General features: G+C 42.9%; 1 protein-coding gene across 24 annotated transcripts in view; it reads left to right on the forward strand.

Moving 5' to 3' along the window:
* Positions 1 to 24,093, forward strand: part of IQSEC1 (IQ motif and Sec7 domain ArfGEF 1) — a 306,001-nt gene that overhangs the window by 220,859 nt on the left and 61,049 nt on the right. For 2 of the 24 annotated variants that reach the window (XM_083420798.1, XM_083420801.1), the window contains exon 1: positions 8,215 to 8,522. The exons of 18 other annotated variants lie outside the window; for them this stretch is intronic. In XM_083420798.1, coding sequence (XP_083276924.1) covers positions 8,458 to 8,522 — 65 coding nt within the window. In that variant the 5' untranslated portion in view covers positions 8,215 to 8,457. Of the gene's footprint in view, positions 1 to 8,112; positions 8,523 to 13,812; positions 13,956 to 24,093 lie in introns of those variants that run through there. 4 more of the 24 variants (XM_083420810.1, XM_083420800.1, XM_083420802.1 and 1 more) reach the window with 4 other exon arrangements.

Genomic DNA, 24,093 nt, shown 5'->3' on the forward strand with positions numbered 1-24,093 from the left:
CCAATGAGATGCATGTAGAGGTGACACAAAAATAAGCTTAGGATAGGAACGTCATGATTTAGAATGGGTGCACATTCTTGAGGCTTGTAGGAACTACTTTGTTATTTACTGGAACGCCCAAATCCGCCATGTACAAACTTAGAATTAAAGAATTCCTTGGGTTGTTTAGCAGTTGCCACCAAATGCTTGCTTGCTAGATATGTTTGGGCTAGTTATAAGATGAGTCTGCAGAACAAGTTGAGGGAGCAGAGCAGCTACCAAGAGCCCTAGGCATTGTAATCTCCTGCACATATTATATGGTTCGATACATATGAGTATGTGCATTTTTACTATGAATATATGAGAGAGTGTCTTCTCCCATTATAGCCTGCCCCTTCATTTCAATCAGACAGTGAAGCTATCATGGTAGGCCCTGCTTTGAATGAGGTGTGTAGTATGTAGTTTGTAGTATGGGGACCAAGGCAAAGTTTTTTTCTGTGGTAACTGCACAGCTGTAGAATGATCCAAGGTGCCACTTGCCTCTACAGTGGTACCTCAGGTTAAGTACTTAATTCGTTCTGGAGGTTCGTTCTTAACCTGAAACTGTTCTTAACCTGAAGCCCCACTAATGGGGCCTCCTGCTGTTGCTGCGCTGCCGGAGCCCGATTTCTGTTCTTATCCTGAAGCAAAGTTCTTAACCAGAAGCACTATTTCTGGATTAGCAGTGTGTGTAACCTGAAGCGTATGTAACCTGAAGCATATGTAACCTGAAGCGTATGTAACCCAAGGTACCACTGTACAATATATTTGTTTTGTCAGCAGGTGAGAACTTGCCTCTTTTGTCAGGCTTTTAGAGGTAGAGAGGCATGATGGGTGAAGTAAATTCTAAATATGACTATATATCTGTAAGTAGTTATATATGTAACTTATTTTAATGATTTTATTTTTGTTGTGTTTTGTTGTTCACTGTGGCAGATTTGGTGAAGGGCAGTAAAAAATTATTTAATAAATAAAAGTTAAAATTAAGTATCTGTCTTTAAAGATTTGTTTTTAGGACCGTGTATGGAAAGTGCTCCTTTTGCCTTGTTACTATGATATTCCTGTTAAGAATTTGAACTTCACATGTGAGACTTAACTTGGAGCCCTTCCTGAATTGCACTGGTATAAATATTTTACCAGTAAGATGCGGAGTAGAAAGAAGCATGTAAATTGTACATATTTTCTTGAAAGTACCATAAATGCATTCCATTCCTAGAGGGATTTTGGTTCAACTTAAGTATCTAAGAAACACAGCCAAATTAAAATATATCTCAGATATACTGAAATCTAATGTCAAAAGAGCCATTTTTGTCAACTCTAAAAGTGTATTAAGGCCCCATACATATAAAGAAGACCACAATTAGATTTTGGTTCATTCAGCATTTTGTATAAATCACTGTAATTTAACGTGTTAATAGCCAAGATATCAATGTTTATAAATCCCCTGGAGTGCAACAAATGCAATTTGTAATTACAAGCACACAGCAATTTGTACTACATGTCATCTAAATCAGCAGTAATTGTTACCCTGGCTAAGAATAATTCCAAAGTTAATCACACTGAATACACTGGAATTCAGCGCACCCCTAAAAGTGTGAAATATATATTTAAACAGATCTTGAATTCCTTAGGAAAAGGATAGGAGGCCATTAAAAAGACAAACATAATAGAAAGAGGCCGGATTATCCCTAAGAATTAAATTTACTATCTTTAAAAAAAAAAGTGGTCACACATGATTAATAAATTACATGAGAAACATAAAAACACATTGTGTTGGATAGCATTTCATTTTTATTTCTATAACTACAGAGGTGCCTCGCAAGACGAAAAGAATCCGTTCCGCGAGTCTTTTCGTCTTGCGTTTTTTTCGTCTTGCGAAGAAGCCCATTGGCGGATTAGCGCTATTGACAATTTAAGGACTAAAAACAGCTTTTTAAGGCTTAAGGGATTAGCGGTTTTGCTGCTAAAATGCTTTTAGCAGCTTAGTGCTTCAGAAAAAGGGGTTTTGGAGTTGGAAAAAAATTCAAAATTTTTCGTCAATTTTCGTCTTGCGAAGCAAGCCCATAGGGAAATTCGTCTTGCGAAGCGCCTCTGCAAACGGAAAACCCTTTCGTCTTGCGGGTTTTCCGTCTTGCGAGGCATTCGTCTTGCGGGGCACCACTGTACATCCAAATTTCACTCTTGCGGGTAGATACATCCCCTAACCAGAGTTCTCTGCCTAGGAAATGCTATGATTATGTAAGGAGGCATGGGCCATCTCTATTGGAAAAGCTACAGGTGTGTGTGGGGGGGGGAGCAAGGTGCTGAAGGTTTGAACAGCCATGTAAGTGGCACAGCTATGAGAGATCTTATGCTTCTTCCCTCTTCCAGTTTCTCCCTTATCATGGGGGGGCGGGGGGGAGAGAGTACAAGTGTGGCAGCTCACTCCCATAGGAGGCAGCGATGGCCTTTGACTTGGATGACTCCGAAAAAGGATGTGCCAAATTCATGGAGGATAGGAGTATCAATGGCTACTAGCTATGATAGCTATTCTATTGCCTCAGTGGTTGGAGGCAGTAACGCTTCTGACTACCAGTTGTTGGAAACCACGGTGTGCTCTGTGCTCAGGTCCTGCTTGTGGGTTTCTGAGGGGCATATTTTTGGGCCACTGTGATAACAGAATGCTAGACACGTCTTATAAGGGCCTTTGCAACAGTCGTCTCCTGCTTACAGAATACTCTCCCCAGTGAGTCCCACCTTGTGCCTCCTTGAATATACTTACAGTGCCAGGCGAAGACTTGTTTCCCCATGTATTTCAAATTTAATTAAAAAAAAATATTCTCTACTCTCTTTGATCTGGTTTTTATCTTAAGTTTTAAAAAATGCTTCACTTCATCTTACTGTATTTTTATTGTGCTGCTTTTACCACATTTTTATTTTGTGAGCTTCTTTTTGTTTTAGGGCAGCTTATAAATCAGGGTTGGGGGAACTTTTTGGGCAGCAAGCCATGTTTGACCTGTGGACAGAGCCTCCCACCTGTCAGTCACCTGATATTAATATGGTGTCAGGTGATGCTGGGCTTTGAAGCTCCAGTTGTTGGAACTTCAAAGTGCAGCAGAAAGATGAGAGGAAGGGAAAGTCCGGTTGTGTGAGTGGAACTGCACACACAGTGTTGGCTACAATCCTATGTAATTTTGCCTAATACATACTGTACACATTTTTGCAAGCAATTTCCCCAGGCATTTTCTTCATGTTATTTTGCATTTTAATGTACACAGTACAAACCAAAATGTCTGGATTAAAAAACAACAACATACAATTTATATACTCCTTGATGAGGTGAGCCCTAAAAGCAGTTTTTGCCTCCCCACTCCAGCTGAGAGGCAGGCAGTGGCTATTTGACCACATGGAGCTGCTGAACAACTGGAAGGTAGCTCTAACAGGGATACCTTATGGGAAACAAGGACTGAGAAAATATGTAGAAAATCCCTTAAATATTAATAGGCACAAAAAATGACTTCAAGGCTGTAACTTTCTGGTGTTCAGTTCTGGAGACCACACTTTCAAAAGGATATCACAAATTAGAACAGGATTGAGAAAGAGGGCAGCAAAGGTGGTCAGCAGCAAGGAAAGCAAATCCCATGAGGGAAGTTTGAAGGAACTGGGTATGTTTCGCCTGGAGAAGAGTGAGAGAAGACATGACAGCTCTCTTCACATAACCCTGAAAGGCTGTCATGGGCTTAAACTACAGTAGGTTAGGCTTTGGTTGAAGATCAGAAGACACTTCTTGTCAGCAAGAGCAGTTCGACAATAGAACCAATTACCTAGAGGCTGTTAGAATCTCCCTCGCCAAAAGTCTTTATGTGAAGGCTGGGCAGCCATTTATTAGGAGTGCTCTACCTAGGGGTGGGGGTGGGGGGTCTTATATGCTATCATTCTGTGAAATCCATGGAATTTAGCAGCACTTGACTATCAAGATTGTGCCCTGCCATAGAATAGCAAACAAGCACATAAGCTTCCATGAAACAATGGTGCGACCACTGTGTAACAACTAGCAAAATATTATTTTTAAACAAGTAGGAAAGAGGGTTGTTGTGGTGTCTTAATATAAGGCTGTGTGTTGAGTCTAATCAGTGACACAACAATTTGAAGCAGTACAAGACATCTCATGCTTAGATTTTATGTACAAAAATTCAGTTTGGTGTTTTTTTCCTGGTTGTATGGGGCCTGTGGATGAGATATATAACCTCCTGTCTTTCTTCGTTAAAAAAAAATAGGTTAATCTGCATATATATGTGTAATTTATTTTTAAGGTCAGAGAGCAATAAAAACAATAAGCTGTGTTTGCCACATACAATATGGATTTGCCTCAGAAAATTCTTTGGATTGAAATCCCATAAAATCCCCACCCATTAATATTCACATCAATGGATTATAAATGTAATGGAGAGATTTATCGCATCAAGAGACAGAATGTGTTGAAAAGGACTACACATGACTAAAAAGAAAACCCGACGCCTTTTGACTCTGCTATTACATAAATAGCTATCTGCAAACCTAGTCTGAATGAATCTGATCTAGTTTTCTCATAGATATTTAAATATAGATGAGGATAAATTTACACTTGGGATATTTGGAGGATTTTTCTATTTATACCATGTGTTGTGTTTCAGTAGCAAGCAGCTCATTAAATTCCAGCAAAGCACATGTTTAAATATCTCCTTGAAATGAGGGCTCTTTCTTCTGTTAGGCAGAACCACCATCAACACTAAATAGTCAAGATAACAGGATAAAAACATGGGCATGGTTGATTTAGGCCACAGTCCTATGATCTGTGGCAGGACAATCCAGGGGTCAAAGGATGTTCAGCTCTCCCTCTCCAAGCAAGGCTAGTGTAGAAGGTTTGCATAGTCAGCTCCTGTTGTTGTTGTTTAGTCGTTTAGTCGTGTCCAACTCTTCGTGACCCCATGGACCAGAGCACGCCAGGCACTCCTGTCTTCCACTGCCTCCCGCAGTTTGGTCAGACTCATGCTGGTAGCTTCGAGAACACTGTCCAACAATCTCATCCTCTGCCGTCCCCTTCTCCTTGTGCCCTCCATCTTTCCCAACATCAGGGTCTTTTCCAGGGAGTCTTCTCTTCTCATGAGGTGGCCAAAGTAGTGGAGCCTCAGCTTCAGGATCTGTCCTTCCAGTGAGCATTTCCTTAAGAATGGATAGGTTTGATCTTCCTGCAGTCCGTGGGACTCTCAAGAGTCTCCTCCAGCACCATAATTCAAAAGCATAAATTCTTGGACCTGCCAAGGCCCAAATGCCAGCAGGCACCTGCACCAGGTATAGGGGGTGCTAGCGGCTCCACCCCCCTCAATATTTTGAATCAGGGCGCCCAGCTCCCCTCAATATTGAGGGGGCTAACATCCACCGCCAGGCACCCTCCGAGCGTCTCATCCCCCACCCAGGAGCAGGTTCGGACGAGCAAGGGCGAAGATCGCCCTCCGCGCATCTTACCCCCTTGCACAAGCTGCAGGGAGGACGGTATGTCACACTGGGCGAGACACATCATGTGATGCACCCTCCCCCAATGCGAGGGGCAAGTTGGACCCTTGCCAGTAGGGGACCTACTGACTAGAGTCATCTAGGCCCGTTCCTCCTCTTCAGTATTGGATCCTGCTACTTCACCTTCCTCTCACTCTGGCCCAGGGATGAGAAAGCAAACAAGAATGGTGGTGGTGAGGAGGAGGAACTACCATTGCCTGCTTGTTAGTTGGCTTTGTTTGATGACAATGATGAGCCAGAGACGGAGCTGTAGGTGGCAACAGTGGCAGTGAAGGGGTAGATTCATTGAGGAAGTGGAGGAGCACTGAGGATGTTTTGCCCAAGTGCCCTCCGAAACCTTGAACCAACATTGTTTTCCAACGTGGAAAGAGTAGTCCGTCCCCAGAGAGAGATCCAGCCTCATAAGACCACCTCCTCCCGACACCGGAGAGATCTCCACAGCCCTTGGATTAGCAAGTTTAGGGGCAGATCAGGGGAAGGTATGGATCTCATTCCTCTGACGCTATCTGAAATGGTGGTGTTGTGCATATGTATTCTGTCTCCTATTGGAAACCACCACCACTACTGAAAACAGAGCTACAGGGGGGATGGAGAGCCAGTTTTTTTGCCCCAGGTGAAGCCTCCAGAGGGGTGCCATTGAGGCTCCCAACCTGTGTATGTGTATGTACACGTACATGTACGTGGGTGGGTGTGCCAAACTGGGTCTTTAAAGGAGGCAGGAGGAAAAGCAGCATTTCATCCTCCCTTCCAACCACATTCCTGACAGGGCTCTAGATATGGCATGTTGTCCATCTTTGGTTCTCCGTCACCCCCTTTGGATTGCTGTGTTTTAAACCATTTTTACTTTAAACAGCAGCCCCAAGTCGCATCCCACGCTAAGCAGCAAACTTATGGGGATCTACTTTGATCCTCAGGGTTTTGTTTTGTTTGCCTCACAATGACTAAAAGTGCATATTCTTACTCGTCATGGTAGTAACATTTGGATACAGCAAAAACTCTTGGGGAAAATGACTCTACTGTGGGGTGTGTTTTTTTACCGTGTACATAAAATCTAGCAATGCCGTGAATAATTATTTGGAACTTCAACAGGGTTATTTTTAGTGCTACTATTCTAGCCAAATCATAATTTTAAAGCCACGTGCCTGGAACAAATGTGTGGAGGTTGAGAGCAATTTTTGTTACAAGTCTTGGTGCAATAGCTGACACAGATGAATTTATTTTTGTGAGCAACTTTTTCCTCTCAATGTTTTTTTTTTTTAAGTGGGCAGGGGGGACTCAGGTTTGTTTCCTTACTTTTATGCATGAGGAACACTTAGTAATAGTAGAAGTTTGTAGTCTGAAGCTCATTTACTCTATTTTCAAAAAAAAAGCTCAAAGGAGTTCAAAAGAATGCTGTGTGCATTGATTTTTTAAAGCAGTGAAAAGCAAAAAATGTAAAGAAGTATTTAATCTGCCTAAGTTTAAAGGGGAAATGTCAAAAGACTGAAGAGAATGTATAAATATGTCACCTTACCTTATACTGTAAGTTTTTAGTTTTTGATATACAGCAATATACAGGGTCGTATACTTTGAGTAAGCCTCATTGAGAAGCTAAACAGAAGTGCTGTTCTGATTCACATAAACAATTATTTCACTGTGGTGGCAAAAGCAACATAAAAAGAAGTTTCCTTGTGGTGCATGCGTGGGTGTACTTTGATTCAAAAATCACATCTTTACTGTCTTGCCATAACCCCCACCCGTTAAAGTTTTACTGGCTTAAAAACAAAACCATCTCAAAGCTGCGAGATGGGCACAGTCCAAAGGTACAAGGCCTTACACACCCCAATGTTCATTTCGTAGTCATTCATCTCTGTGCAAGCAGCTCTTAAACTGCTCCAGCTGCAGGCGCTTGGGAGTTGTTAGCTTGCCGTTTATAATAAAGAGTTCCGCAGTCCTTTTATCTTAAGATTTTAGTTTTAATTAACTCTAGGAGCAATTACGTCCGAAAGACGCCCTTCCCAAAGATAAGAAGAAGGCATGCATCGCTTATATTGCAAAGCATCCCAGCTGAAGAAAAACCGGGGAAACCAAAATGGGGCGGGGGCACAGAGAGAGAGGAGGAAAGAATGAGGGTCTCCGAAAGCAGCTCCAGGCGCTTTTCAAGCCAACGCAAACATTTGTTGCTACCCAAGCCAAGTGTGTGCCTGCCTGGGGGAGCAGCAGCTTCCAGTGACAGCGAAGCTGCTGAATAGCAATGAAGCCTGCCTTTCCCAGTCTGAATGCAGCTATTAATAGCGCTGCCAGAGCCCCCGCTCTTTCCGTCACGTGAAGAGAAGCGGGGAGTCAAGCGGGCGAGCGGGAGGCGGCTGCTCCTGCCTTCTCCTCCTCCTTGTCACATTCCTGCAGTGCCAAGAGGACAAGGAGAGCGGGACACAAACACACACACACACACACACCCCTTCCTGTGGCGGTCCCTACCGCCCCCCCCTTTGCCTCTCCTCTTCCACCCGCGCCCCCCTCGCCCCGTCCTGGAAACCAGCCTCGGCTTAATAAGATCAATGTTACCCCTCCCAGCTCTGGCATTTGTATTCCCAGCTCGCGCTTCTAGCGGAATGGATGTGTAAGCGTGTGTGAGTGGAGGGGCGGGAGCGCGCGCGCGAGAGAGGGAGAGCCTCCCTGTGTGCGCGCGCGCCGGAGCTTGTGAGAGGGTGGACCTCGCGAGTGCACGCGCCTTTCCCGGACCCCCTCCTGAGCTGCTCCCTCCTCTCGCCCACGGAGACGAGTTGGGGGCGCTCCTCGGTGCCGTGCCCCCAGCCCCAGTTGCCTCTCTCGGCTGCCTCAGCGCGGGCCCGGAGGTGTTAGGGGAGCCCCCGGGGAAGGATATGCTGGCAGCTCGGGGGCCCCTCCTTGTGACTTCTCTCTCCAGCCATGTGGTGCTTGCATTGTAACTCGGAGAGGACTCAGTCACTGCTGGAGCTGGAGCTTGACAGCTGGTAAGCCATTACCCTCTATTGGAAGCAGCAGCGTGGGTTTCCTAAAGCAAAAAGAGTCGAGCTTGGAGGGGAAGGAATTTCTCTCTCTCTCTCTCTCTCTCCCCCTTTTTCTTTTTGGTTGCTTTGTGTTTCAGTTCCAGCCTCGGAACAGCTTTGTTTAAAATTAGTTCCGAACACTGGTTTAGTGTGTTGGTGGAAGGGAGAGAGGACCGAGCGTGTGTTTAAGCAAGCAGGCGAGCAAAACGATCGGCTGCTGCACATACATACAATACTAATCCCGTGACACAAAGGGTTTTATAGTGCTCAATCTCGCGTACTTTTTCTTCCTTTTCCTTCCACTGTGAAAGCTAAATCATTTTCTACAGAATTTTATTCTAGCTAGTATCCCAAATGCCAATGTAGAAATGACAGCTGTTGGTCACATAAATATGCATTCAGTTTTACTTACAAAAACTGAATGCATATTTAAAAATGCCACAGTGTGTACCTTCCTGATTTTTTTCTGCACCATTGTATGCACGCAAAGGGTTCAGTTTGCATATTGCAGGATGTAATAAACCCTGTTGCAAAGTTTTAAATGTTTTGCAAATGTGTCTTGATTACAGCCAACTGTAGCTTTGTTTCCAGTGTATGTTGTCATTTTAGGAGCCTTTATATTCCATAGCTCATTTATTTGACTTTCAAAAACAAAAAAAAATCTTACTGCAATGCCATCTGTCCTTCACAGAATTCAAATTAACATCTTATTCATTTGAATATGGAATTTAAAGTTGTTTAACTCCTTAACCACACAGCTCTTACTTACAATATGAAACTGGCAGCAGAATCATTTAAAAGACATTACTTGTTCCACATATTTGCAGCATCTCAATGCCTCCTCCATTTTTCCCTCACACAATACCTTTCTTATGCATTTTCATTATTCATTTAACAAAAACCCAGGCATTATGAAGATAAATGTCTGTCTTTGCATCAATAATTGCAGTTCTAAACACACTTTAAAAATGTATTTTCTACTGTTAGAGCTTGCCTTTCTTCAAGAAGCTGAAGGTGGTATACATTGCTTTCCCCTTTACCTTTGCAACAACCCTGTGAGGTAGATTAGACCAAGATAGTGACTGGCCCAAAATTGCCCCATGACTTTTGGGGCTGAATGGGGATGAAAACCTGAGTCTCCAGCCCCAGTCTGACTCTATAACCACTACACCACTGAAATCAGTGGGGCTTGCTTCTGAGCAAACATGGGCACGATTATTTTGTGCTGCTCTATATTTTGTCACATTCATGGGATGTTAAAGAGAACATAAATCAGTGACTTCAGCTATACATTGAGTTACAAATGTTGAGGGCCATTGGCTTCAGCTGAATTAAGCCTATGTTCAGAGTTGAAAATCACTACAGAGTTAAAAATGCTCAGCCACTCTCACAGGGCCATTCATCTCCCACAAAAGGGGTGCATTTTTGGAAATATTCCAGGTGAGTGTTGAAAGAAATTATATGTTTCTGGGAGTGGTCTTTATCTATCATGGTAATGTGGCAAGGGGTTGCTATCTTTGTTTTCCTGGAAATGTTTGTGATGGTTACAATCGGGAGCAGCAGCCTGTTGGTGTTCCTTAGTGAGAATGTGCCAATGAGCATGACACTACTTCACAGTGATATGGTATGATGGTTTAAGATAGCTTATACCTCCTTGATTACATGCTTTTGTGAGAGAGGTGAGGACAAGAATAGGACACTAAATAGTGACAGATCACTGGAGGTTGTGTGGATTCTACCACACCTTCATGTGAGTCCGAAACTGTGTTCACAAAAACACACACTTGAGTGGCATAGTTATTGTGAGTTTGGTGATTGTTTTGAAGCTGTTCTAGGTAGCATGTATGCATCTTCCAGCACACGGAACACTGTACGGTTATGTTCTGTTTAACCAATGTAGTATATAGTGGGTGATTTACAAATATCAGTAAAATACAATTCATTAAAAAACCCACATTGACATAAAATCCACTTAATAATGCAACATTCAACCAGTTTCAGAGCATGTGAAGGTGTCAGGTGTGCCAACTCAAGGAGACTGAAGGCACCTCAGCCCCCTCAATAGTTGTTTTAAGGGGGCTGGGCCATCTTAATGTTGAGGTGACCCTGCACTCGTGTGCATGTGATGTCATGCGCCATCTGGTCCAGTGGCCGGCTCCTCCAGAGTGCTTGGCCGCCTCCATTGCAATGTGTAACGCATGTGACACCACACACATGCTGTGCACAACACATGTGCCGGGCCCCCTCAATCTTGGGAGCAACCTGGTGCATGTGAAAGGTGTTAACAGGCTTGGTAAAAACAAGGTTTCAACTGGTACCAAAAATACCAGTTGAAGTAACTACTACACAAGAGCATTCCATAACCATGGTGCCACTGTTGGGAAGGCCACGCCTCTTATGGCAAGGGCATCCAGATAAAGCTCATCCCTCCAGAGCTGGTTGCCTGCATTTACTGATCGGAAAAGATTCATAGGATGAGTTATTTCATGACTTATTTTGTTAAAAATTACTTTACTATTAATTTAAGAGGAGAAAGATTTAGGGAGCTTGCCTTGGGGAGTATGCTAAGTGTCTTGGGTGAATATTTCTTCTTGGCAGAACTGCTCTCTTCTACCAGATCATTTTTGTAATTGACATATTTTATGTTCCTTTCAGGAAGACCTGATTATATGTGGTGCTTGAAACAAAATGCATCATGAAGGATTTAGTTTATTGTCATTTGTTTTCAGGGAATCTTCTTCACTCGGAATGTCAAATTCCAATAACTTTAAAGCTTATATATAAATATATTTAAAGATGTTTCAGATTTCAACTTTTACTATTTCAAAAGGTTTCACAGTATGGCAGATACCGCAGACTTCCTTCGATACAGTGGTACATGGCACCTGTGTTTTGAAATTGTTTGAATTTGCAGGAATAAAGAGAAGCTAGTAAATTTCATTTCCAGTTACTTAGGCAGGTCATACAGGGCTTGCCTTAGTGATCTTGCCTTAGTGATCATCAAGCTTGTATTTTCTCTTCTCTCTTTGCATTCATGCCAGAATTGGGGTCTTCTAAGTTTATGAAATCATTTCCCTCTACATTCCAACCAGGGAATTGTGTTTTAATCTGGGCGTACTAGCCATAATATAAAATCGGATAAAAACTATGGTGTAATAAATCCTGGAAATTTTTAGTTCCAGTAACAGAGTGAAGGAGGCGGGAGTGCCTGGCCCAACTCTCAGCTTAATAAACTATGGTTTATTTAGTTGAGCTTGCTCCATCTGAACCAGCCCACAGTCTCCTAGATGAACTGCTAACGGCACTGGCTATTAGGCTGCTGGAAATGAAGAACCTTTAATAGTTCAGTTGCAAATCCCTTAATTCTGTAGTCTCTGAAGCACTATATCCTTCTAACCCAGGGGTTGGCAAGGTTTACATTGCCTGGGCCGGTTCACCCCAGTGGAGATCCCTCTGTAGGCTGGATTGCGCATGCGCCTGAGTGCCCACAATTTCTGGCATCCACACAGACACGACTTCCAGCGCCGTGGAAGCGAGTCCCTGTGCCGCGCTGTGCCGGTTTAGCGCAGCATGTGGGGACTTGCCAAGCAGGCAGCTCAGTTCAGGGGCAACTCGTGGGCCGGTTAAATGACCCCCATGGGCTGCTTGTGGCCCATGGGCCTTAGGTTGCCTACCCCTGTTCTAACCTTTAATTGGTTTTTCCTTCTTCAGAAGATGAATGTATGAAAATATGCAACAGAAAATGAGGAAGAATGTATGAACAATCAGTTTTACATACACAAATTTGCATGTGCACACCCCTTGGTAGCAACAATCCGTGAGGTAGGAGAAGATCAGCCAAGTGAGGTGTAGCCATCCAGGCACATCCTCCATCTCTGTTTTTGTCTTTAGTGGATCACAAGCTGATGCTGTGTGAACCGTGTGTATTACTTGAAAAACAAATTTTTAAAAGCACTGTTGACAGTGTGTATTTTTAGTAAGAATAGTGGTTTATTTCCTTCTTCAGACCATCCTGTTGTAGATGTTGAAGTTCACCTATGGGCTCGGTTAGGCTTGCTAACTATCCTTTTCTCCAGACAGAAATCTTGCCAGCTGGAGACTTGGATTTTTTGGGTTATCTCAAATAAATTTATCTTTTTTAGTAGAGTATCTTCATCTAGAGCTGTGTTTCACAACCGGCAGCCATATAGCCCCCTGGGGGGGAGGGTTTTGTTAGGGGCGACAGACTTCTGTTAAGGGGGTCTGAACCTCAGATTTGTATTTTACTTATTGGAGGGGCAGCTGCCCCCTGCCCCCCCAGCTACACGCATGGGGGGCCCACAGGAAGGAAACAAGATCAGAAGGGGGCCATGGTCAGGAAAAGGTTGGGAAACACTGATCTAGAACAATGTGCAAGATGAATCCTTGTGGTGAAAGATATGTACTCTCAACTTGTTTTTTATGCGAGTTCTTTAAAGAAGCAAAGGCCAGAGCTAAGCTAGTTTAGAAGTGGCCAGATTCCAGAAATTCACACCTGATATAAGGTCTCATAAAAGGGTATATAAAACCACATCTAAACCTTTGGGAAATTTCATGTGCATATTTGGGTCTGCGATTTGTAACTCTGAGTAATCGCTTTAGAGAAGCATTCGGAAGTTGTCCTAAAGGGTGCTGAAGAGTATAGTCTGTAGCTGTAGTTGCCAGGCTGTGATGATCCTGCAAGTTAAGCAGGGTCATGCTAGGTCATTACACATGTACAGGAGTATTCTGAGACAAAGCTGCCGGAAGTAATGCAGTGATTCAGTTAGCAGCACTCTTCCCTTCTGACTTTAAAGTGAGTTGAACTAGGAACGTCTCTGCTTCCTCTTGGAAGGATCTACCATTCATGTTGTTACTGATCATCTGTTGCTCCTAAAGATTCAAGAGCTTTTCCTGTAAAGGTATGAAATCTTAATCTGGGATCCTAATCAAATGTCAGCTCATGTAATTACTTTCCAGTTCTTTCACTATCTTGTGGTGTTGTGTGATAGCATTAAAGAACTGTAGTACTGCTTATAAACAGAGCATATACGTTACCTTTGGTAGTATTGCAAGTTGCAAAAAGTCTTGACTGGGGCAGATTTGCCAGGTTACTAGTTTTGCATCGTGGTTGTGTTGTCCTGGCCTTTCCTCTTAGTTGGGAAACACCATAGTTGTGAAACAGTGTGACATCAGTTTTAGAGGATGTTTTTTTCCAGTTGTAATAGCACTTGACAAGAGAGTGCTTGAGCAATCAGCCATTTGATTTTACATTATACCAAGAGAAAACATTATCTGTGATTTTCAACATGAGCGAAATGCTTCTAGCTGCTAAAAACTAACCACCGCCTCTTTGTGTTTTCTCCGATAATTGGTCATGGAAACAGTTTCTCTGAATAGGTAAGAACAAGAAAAAAGAAATAAAATACAGTAAGGCACTGTGTGTGCAGATTCCTATTAACTGTGAGGTATCTGTTGGTTAATTCATTTTAAATGGATAGCTCTTATGTTCTGGTATTTGCTATGGGTATCAAGATTCCTAAAGGCACTGAAACAGATGTTCAGGTGTTTGGTTTTTTGTTGTTGTTCTGAAGAACATGTATGCGAACATTCACTTGTGGCTCTTAACTTAATTAGTTTAACTTGTGTGTTTATCGGTGACACTCAGAACGCTTTTGGGTGTTGCATCGCCTGTTTTCTGACCACAAATTGGGGCTGTGATAAAGAAGCAGGTTTGATTCTTAGTGACTTTCATTGAGTTCTCTGGGATAAAGTAAATTCATAGCAACCTCCTTTTTACTCAGGATGTTTGTTCTACGGTCAGGAACAAGTTTTGCTCTTTCCAAAGTAGTTTCCCGAATTCATTCCTCTTATTTTAGGGAAGTATGGTATCCATTCAGTTTTATGGGGATAAAGTAAATAGTTTTTCAGGACAATAAGGGAATCCTACACGGGACTGCAATAGATCTGTATTTACAGAACATATGAGAATTGCACATACAGCCCACTTGAGGTCCATCAACAACTGTTCCAGCTTAGAACTCATTTCTTTCACAAATGACCTTGTGGAAACTGCTGGGTTAGTTGATAAAACTTGCTTTACATTGTTTCATGGTAAAACTGTCCCTGTTCCCTGACTTGTTCATACTGGAATACTAGTGTGCCATACACGATAGGTCAGTTGACCGGTCAAGAAAAAAGAGGGGGAGGGAAATGGATAGTTGTCTGATCAAATAATGCCAAATGTTAAAAGGAACAACTATGGAATAAATCTCAATTAGAACTCAATAAAATGCTTTACAAATAGTATAACACTGCTACATGTGCCCAGCCAGATTATAGAATTAATCATAAAACTTCCAACCTTTGCTGGTGGGAATGCCATTTACCCGGCTCTCTTGTACACATGTGGTGGTTTTATCAAAAAATTATTCCCTTTTATAGAAGAAAGTTTTTCAAAATAATAATCTAATAATAATAATGATAATAATAATAATAATAAATAAATAAATATTTTCTTTATTTATATCCCGCCCCCCCAGCCAGAATCGGCTTATGATGGTGCAATCACTATAACCAGACCCAAATTAACCTTAGTATCATATTTTACTCCTCAGATTAAGAACATAACCAATAAAGACCTCACCCTCCATTTATTAACCTCAGCTAGATTAGTGCTTTCAGCAAAATGGAGAACTTTAAATGCAAATCTTTTTGAAGCCTGGATTTCTCAAGTATCATGCTTATGGACATGCTTATAGGCTCACACCTTCTGTACAACATGGCATTCTTTTATTGGCTTGGTTAAGACAATTGAGCACATTTACACCCTCCATTGACTCATGGAACCTTTTAGAGAGACAGTTTTTTGGGTTGCCTTTCTTGGAATGTCTAAAACTACAACCATCCACCGCTATTTTTCTTTCTTTCTTTTCTGTACTACTACTAAGCGCTGCTTTCCTTGTATGGGTATGTTTTCTTACTTAATTTTTTTTTTTTTTTTAAGTGAAATGGTCAAGTATTTTTTTTCTTTGCAAACATTAACTTTGTTAGAACAACATTTTTATTGTTCAGTGGGGGGGGCATTTAGTAGAACAGAAACATTCTTCAATGATCAGTTGGTTTGATGCATATGCTGATTACAAAACAAATCAGTTCAGCTATTGTGAAACTGTGGGCAGCATTCAGTGATGTCTGCCTGTTTGCGCAATGGGAATCTGCAGGCGTTGCAGGACTTCCAGTTTCTCTTCTCGCTCCTCCAGCTCCACCATGTCCCCTCAAAATCTGCTCTATAGGGCTTCCATGTAGCTATTGTAGGGGGAGAGGAGGAATAACCTCTGTTTCATGAGCAGGTATCTGCTTATGCTACATTGGTTCTCACACTATGAAATAAGCTTTTGTTTTTCTAAAACAACAACAACATGGAATTCTTAAATGTAACATTTAACATGATGTAAAGTTTCTGCATATGTGAAATATTCAGAGCTTATTTTTAAGGAAATTTTTAAAAAGAAACAAAATTAAGTAACGGCAGTGTTGAAGAAGCCTAAGTCGGTTCACATGAATTTGTGCAAAAGAGGTAGCAGGCCAGTCTTTCAAGCCTCACCAGCTTGAATTCCCTTGTTTTTGCATCTGGCAAGACACAGTCACAGGCAACCCTTCCTAGGCAGCGACCTTTGCCTCTTACCACTGAGTGTATTCCTGTTGGGAAATTCCCACAGAGCTAACAGGCAGCCAGTAAGAGAGCTGTGCTGTGCCAGTAGTTGTGCACCTAATTGCTGCGGGCCTAGAGGGCAAGCAGCCTTTGCCCCTTCCTTAATGAAATAAAAAGAGATAAGCTGCCACCTACACATTGCCATTCTTGGCTTCAAATAATAGCTGACAAGCCCGTTGGCAGCTTTCGACCGATATAGCGACCAGTATGTCAAACCCTACTAGTGCACCTTACTTCTTTTTAAGAAGTGTGTGCAAAGTAAACTGTTGCTTTATTTCCCAAAAAGGACTGAAGAACATGCTGTATGTGAGTGTGTGCAACCTGGATTACCATTTGTAGGCAAAGTGCTTTTGTGAGAAGGACATTTGTATGGAGAAGCTGCTAGGAAGTTCTTAACCTTCCCTTTGCCCACTGCTTTCTTCCTGTAACTCCCTTCCCAAGCTGATTTTCTTCCTATCAGATCCATACAATGCACATACAAACACTCAGTCTGAAAGCACGCAGCTTGCATACCCCCCCCCTCAATGGTTCCGGTTACCTGGTTTTTTTTGTGAGAGAGAGAGCATGGTGGCCATTTTTGGTGCCTCAATTTTTCCACAGAAAAATACACTTGGGGTGGGGCTATGATTTTGTGCAGGTCATGTGATTCGCATGGCGGGTCGAACCTGGAAGACGCACATCCCGGGTTTACACCTCAACCTGCTGGAGGGAATGAGCTTGAGGTTGGGGAAGTAACAATGAAAAGCAGCACACTAATACATCTAGGAACTCTTCTTATTGTATATTGCCTCCTCTCAATATCGCTTCACTTAGCAGTAATATTTGTATATGTATTGATGTGTTACATGGTGTCGAGCCCCAACTTCCATGGGAGAAAGCAAAACGTTTTACTCCAGGGCACTTATTAGAATGAGGACCTGTGGTATATATTACGTAGGTCTTCTATCACTGCTAAAATGCACATTTTGCTATTTTACATAAAAATCTGTGGGGGCTTTAATAGGATAAAATGGGTTTTCTTCCACATGCATGTGATTAACAACCTTCTCTGAATTTATCATTTGCCAGAGAATTAAAAGACCTTAAAAGCAGTCAAAGAAGAATCTAAAGTTTCAGCTAATTGTAAAGTATTATAAATTCATGAGTTGGATTGTGTTGAAGTGACAATTTACCATACAGTGGCTTGTGAATATGAACATACATTTTTAATAGAAAAAATTATGTTTTGTCCAACCTTTAAGTTTTTTTGAACAGTGTACATAAAAGTCTGCAGTCTTGTACACATGTATTTGGGAGTAAGTCACATTGAACTTGTTTGGATTGACAGTCATAGGAGCAGGCTGCCTCTGCTGTTTCCACAGAGTTTTACTGAGCTGTACGACTGTTGTTTGAGGCTGCTTGTATGCTGTTTGTTTGCTGATTTCCTACTTCCAGTTCTCTTGGCCTATGAATACAGCGACACATAGCTTGGTCAAAACATTCCCACTAGCACTGTATCTTATAGGCATTCATTTTAGGCAGCAGAGAAGAAATTACTGTCAGAATGAACCTAGAAGCAGAATTTACTAACTTTATTTCATTTATATCCTGGTATAATTGCATTGTCTGGATGGTATATTTCAACACATGAAACATTAAATGCAGTTTAATTAAAGCTTAAAAATGAGTTCTCAAAAGTACGCAATCTGTGTCAACTAGGAAAAGGATGTTGCTGTGAAGAACTGAAAAGGGTCACAGAGCTGAAAGCTTATGCTGAGCTTCCTACAGATCCTAAATACCAGCAAATTGAATGTTCTGTAGACAAGGATGTCATCCAGTGTTGCCTCCCACACTGACTGGCTCAACATAGCAGCTGAGTCCACAGTCAAGTGGAAATACAGTGTTGGCTGGTATGAAGGAAAGGATTATTTCACTGTGGAAAATTCACTCTCAGCTGTGTGTGCAGGTTACCATCTCTTTTTTGACTTCAGAGAAGCCAAATAATTCTCCTTAATTTTCAGAGTACACTTACCACAAAGATATTCAATGCAATGCATTTAGTTCAAATTGCCAGCTTAAATAACTAGAGGTTGTTTTAATAATATCACAGACCGGGTTAGTTTTAGAGCACAAATAAGCTATACATGGCAGAATTATGCCTGAAATAGTTGAAAGTGGCATAGTGACTTAGAGACTGAACTGTGAGTCCCCATTTTCAAATCTCTTCTCTGCTGTGATGCCGTTCTCTCTCAATCAGTCCTTTCCATCTGCAATAAGTGGGATAATACAGGCTTACATTACAGTGTTGCTATAAGGATTACAACCAGATAATTCATGTGAAATGCTTTGGACACTCGAAGTTGCTATCAAATTATTGTTATTGTTATTGCTGAGTTAAAACTTAAATTATGGACTTGCAAAGCATGTTTCGGTTTTTAAACCTACGATTTGTTTATTTTGTTGATTTGTTTAGCATTGTGGATTTAATTTTAATGGGAATCATTTCTTGCTTTTAAAACTAAAATTACCTGTGGATTTTTTCCTTGCTCTTCTGTGTTGTGAGGTCAGTGCTTCTAGATAGCTGTGTGTGACAGATGTGATTAATTCAAACACCACACTTGCACTAAAAATACGCTATTTAATTCTGTGGGTGTGATACTTAGCGCATACTTATTTGCTACAAGATACTGTTGACGTAAATGGTACCCCCTCCCCTTCTATTAGGGCTGGGAAGTGTTACCCAGCTTTAGTTGTTTCAATGCAAATAGTAGCCTGGGCTGTAAATGCTGCAGTTGCATGCTGTGTATGGCAAATGGGGCAGACACATCTTTTAGATAATGGTGTCTCTGTGGCAGGCAAATGGTCCAATAACAGCTTACAGGCTGTTATTAGCTCCTCAACCATTCTACCCATACCCAATCCCTGCTCCACAAAAGGCTGTGCTACAGCTGTCCTTGGATGGGCAGGCTTCATATGGTAAGAAATGGCTTGCTGGGTTAAGCCATCACTTCTCCACCACTGATGAGTCAGATGCTATGTGAAATTCTAAAGCAGATCATTCTGGAGAAAACTATCCCTTATTATCTGGACACTAGAGTTGTGCTGCCTTGGTTGACCATTCGCAGAGAATAGCTACTGCAACACCTATACTCTGTGAAACTGTCCAACCTTTTTTAAAGAAGCCATCTAAACAAGCAACCATTGAAACCACACTCTGCAATTATTCTGAAAGTTACGGTAATTGTGCCAGCCACTATATCACAGCAGCTCAAGATTTCTGGTTTCTGAAGTCACCCTTTATAAAACTTTATTCTGTTTTTATGTATTTTCAACAATATTATTTATTTAGGGTCTCTGGAGGCACTAGCAACAAAGGACTGATGCAAAGACATGTACGATGCATACATCAAGCAATATCCTGTCTTAAGGCTTATCCACACTTGCCTCCCCCCACCCCCACCCCGGCTTTCCAAGCACAGGCCTGCGCTTTAAAGCTCTATTTCCAAGTGCTCACTTTTTTGCCCCAGAGCTTTCCCTTTGAAAACTCATTCTTTAAAGCTGAAGCACAACAAACAACAATTCAGGGTTTCTGTGGATTGTTGTTTGCTCCGATTCAGCTTGAAAGATTGAGGCTTCACAGGGAAAGCTCCAGTGGGGGAGGGTGGAGCTCTTTGACACAGAATTTTAAAATGTGGACTGTGCCTGGAAAGCACAGAGGCAAGGTAAGAGTTCATTATAAATTCTGTATTTTTGTCGTTTAGTCGTGCCCGACACTATAAATACCTTGATAAAATAAACATTAGATTACTGGCCACTAAGGTTCTTTCTTCCAGACTGTTGCCATGAAATCTCTTTTACTTGCTTCATACTCAATTCCAAAAGTTCTCTTTTGCAGTTTGGTCTTTAAGCTTTAAGCTCTTCTTGCTAGCCACAAAAAGGAAAAGCTATCTTGTAATCCCAAAGTGGTATTCTCCATATGGCTGCTAATAGCTCCAGAAAGGAAAGGGAAACTGCCAAACCCTGATCCTAGGGTTTCAGGACTTTACAGAAAGGAGGTAGCTAGGTGTGCCTCTTGTCTAACCACTGGTTCCTAATTCTACTGAGGATGAAATCATATTTCTTTCTCACTATAGACTCCCTGCTCCATACAGGAGCTCTCCACACTTCACTTCGCTACTGAGCATGTGCATAATTCTTAAAGGAGCATATGCATGTGGGATACACTTCTTCAAGTGCACCTAAGGTTAATGAGGCTTTTTTTTACCCTCTTTTCAGAGATGCCAGGCTCACTGGAATCAAGCCCTGATACAAGTTTTGAGCGCGCATAATACCATTGTAGGAGCCATTGGAATAACTTTCTCGAGCACTACTTTTGCCTTATCTACTGGCATGCCAGCATCTTTTCCTGTGCCAGAGCTCTGCTGCTGCCCCACCTTGATATGCATTGTTTAAAAGGTAGAGACAGTAAATGAACAGGATTAGAAGAGCTGGATAGGTAGAAAGAAGATTATGGATGATGGATTGGTGCAAAAAAAAAAAAAAGGTTTTAAAAGTCTATTTTTGTGAAATAGCTTATGTTCTGAGCCAGTCAGGTGTGAAAAGTCACCGTTGCTATTCTTTTCTGTTGAACAGCACATCCCTTTGCCATATCATGAACTGCTTTTGAAAATCACCAATTCAAAAGTGATTTGCCATGTGGTATCAGAGGCTGCTATTTAAGAAGCATATGTTTAAAGTCATGCAGAAATAGTTGTGTGTTTCTTTGGATAGTGGCCAATATTTTTATCCCTGCATAAGTATCCAAAATACACAATCTTTGGATTATACATTTGTGGCCTTTCTATCTTTATGCCTTTCAGCAATATAAATAATTCTCTCTCTTTTTTGCAATGCTTTTACTGACCTTTGATAGCTATACCAAACATAACCTTTGCAATTTGACAGAAAGATCCCCTACTCCACAAGTTTCTTTTCAAGTACAATGTGTATTCATATAGTACTTCTTTAGTTAATTCTTGGTAACATGGAGGAGAAAATCAATTTGCAGCTGAAGCAAATTTCATAGTATTGGTTAACATACTTTATTATCACTTAACATACTGTCTAGTTAAAGTACAGAGACTGCGTAATTCCTTACTTTATTGCAGGAAAACAAATATTGTAACTATGACATATGATACTTAAAGAAAAATTGAATACCTCTGAGAATTATTACTTATTATTATACAGAATGTTGTTTTGTAAAGGCCACTAAACACATAAGCCTGACTTGGACAGTTTGGGATAGATGAAGGCAGTTACAAGTTGTTTAACCTTCACTGCCTCACCTGGAATCTGAGGGTAATCTCAACTAAGCTCTTTTTAGATGAGTATTTTTAGTTCTTAAACCTAAGAACCCACACATTTTCATCTAAAAATGAAAAGTTATGAAGAGAGGCGTTTCCACCCCCCAGCCTAATCTCTACATGCTCCCAGTTATAAACTATATTTTATTCATAGGTGCCTTAAGTTGAATGATTGCTTACTAAAGTCGAAGTCCAGTTGAAAATGTTGCTGTATATATCTGTTTGCTAAAAGTGCTTTGCAGTCCACATGACATTATTCTGAAATTCTGGTCTCTCTTTTTAGGAAGAGATTCATGTGCTTACTGATGGGGGAAATGGGGAATCTCAACTGAGTGCAACCATACGGATATCAGATGTAACATTTACCATAAACTCATCTGGCATCCAATAACCTTCCTTTCTGTTTCATCTCTTAGAAGAGCCGTATCTTGGTGGGATTTGGCTTTAAACAATTCTCAATTAAAACTCTAGCTGATATATGGTCTTACTGTGATGTGGCTTTCATGGTTTCCTTTCTTTGGCTTTGGCACAAACAGCTGATCTTGTGCATTTGTAAGGAAAAGAAGCTGGCCAATGTTTTTCTTGCTGATCTAAGCCTTTTAGATAATGCATAGAAGTGGCATTTCATCTGCCTATGGACTCTGAACTCAGTGCCCTCACAAGCAGATTAATTTACTGATAAAACTGTTGCAGCCTTTGAACAAAATAAGCAAAAACCGTTTTCCTGTTTATTCAACCTCTGTCTGCTAAATCAAGAGTGGGCAACCTTTTTTTTCTGCTGAGGGTGCATAGGAGAAGCCAGAGTCTTTTTGTTACTTTGCCCTCCTTGCCATCCACATTAAATTGGGCCAAGAGGTTGCCCAGTCCACCCTGACATAAACCATGCTTAAGATACTAATGAGAGTATGTCATATCAATGTTGCTTGCAATCTTTTTTTAGCTCATATGGGCAAGATAGACTGGGATCTACCAGTAGATAGCTGGGTATTTTGAAGTATAGTGTCCTCCTCCCTTAATTGTACCGCTGAAATGAAGAAATTGAGCAGGTGCAGTAAACTGGAGTGGAAGGACTGTGAGCTCTGCTTAGTTCTGGCCTGCAAATTCCTGAACTCTGGATTGTTTTGCTCTAAGTGTATGCCTTGCACACCTGATTCTGGCTGGTGGGTAAAAGAGTAGAACCTGCAAGAGTAGATCCTGAAAGCTAGAAGTCTGCCTCTGACAGTCTCTGCCCTCTTTGGTCAAAGAAGTTGGTCAACTAATGTGGAGAACGTATGTATCACAGGTTTCAAGCAAAAGTTCTCCTCTGAGAAAGTTGGAATGCATGAACAGTACTCATGCTTACCGTATTTTTCGCCCTATAGGACGCACCGTCCCATAAGGCGCACCTAGTTTTTTGGGGGGGAAATAAAGGAAAAAAATTATTTCCCCCCCAGGCGCGGGGTTGGGGAAGCCCGAGCTTCCCCCGACCCCAGCCCCCAAACAGGCAGCTCTCTGCAAGCCGTGGGAGCCCAGTGCTGGCTCCCGCTGCTAGCGGAGAGGTCCGCGAAGCCTGGACGCGCTGAGCTCAGCCCGCGCAGGCTCCACCATGCAGGCACCCCTCCGCCAGCAGCGGGAGCGCTCCCGCTGCTGGCGGAGAGGTACGCGAAGCCTGGACGCGCTGAGCTCAGCGCGCGCAGGCTCCAGCATGCAGGCACCCCTCCGCCAGCAGCGGGAGCGCTCCCGCTGCTAGCGGAGAGGTCCGCGAAGCCTGGACGCGCTGAGCTCAGCACGCGCAGGCTCCAGCATGCAGGCACCCCTCCGCCAGCAGCGGGAGCGCTCCCGCTGCTAGCGGAGAGGTCCGCGAAGCCTGGACGCGCTGAGCTCAGCACGCGCAGGCTTCAGCATGCAGGCACCCCTCCGCCAGCAGCGGGAGCGCTCCCGCTGCTGGCGGAGAGGTCCGCGAAGCCTGGACGCGCTGAGCTCAGCGCGCGCAGGCTTCAGCATGCAGGCACCCCTCCGCCAGCAGCGGGAGCGCTCCCGCTGCTGGCGGAGAGGTCCGCGAAGCCTGGACGCGCTGAGCTCAGCGCGCGCAGGCTTCAGCATGCAGGCACCCCTCCGCCAGCAGCGGGAGCGCTCCCGCTGCTGGCGGAGAGGTCCGCGAAGCCTGGACGCGCTGAGCTCAGCGCGCGCAGGCTCCAGCATGCAGGCACCCCTCCGCCAGCAGCGGGAGCGCTCCCGCTGCTGGCGGAGAGGTCCGCGAAGCCTGGACGCGCTGAGCTCAGCGCGCGCAGGCTTCAGCATGCAGGCACCCCTCCTCCAGCAGCGGGAGCGCTCCCGCTGCTGGCGGAGAGGTCCGCGAAGCCTGGACGCGCTGAGCTCAGCGCGCGCAGGCTTCAGCATGCAGGCACCCCTCCGCCAGCAGCGGGAGCGCTCCCGCTGCTGGCGGAGAGGTCCGCGAAGCCTGGATGCGCTGAGCTCAGCGCGCGCAGGCTTCAGCATGCAGGCACCCCTCCGCCAGCAG

Source organism: Podarcis tiliguerta (assembly GCF_965153285.1).
Source record: "Podarcis tiliguerta genome assembly, chromosome: 2".
Lineage (NCBI taxonomy): Eukaryota > Metazoa > Chordata > Lepidosauria > Squamata > Lacertidae > Podarcis > Podarcis tiliguerta.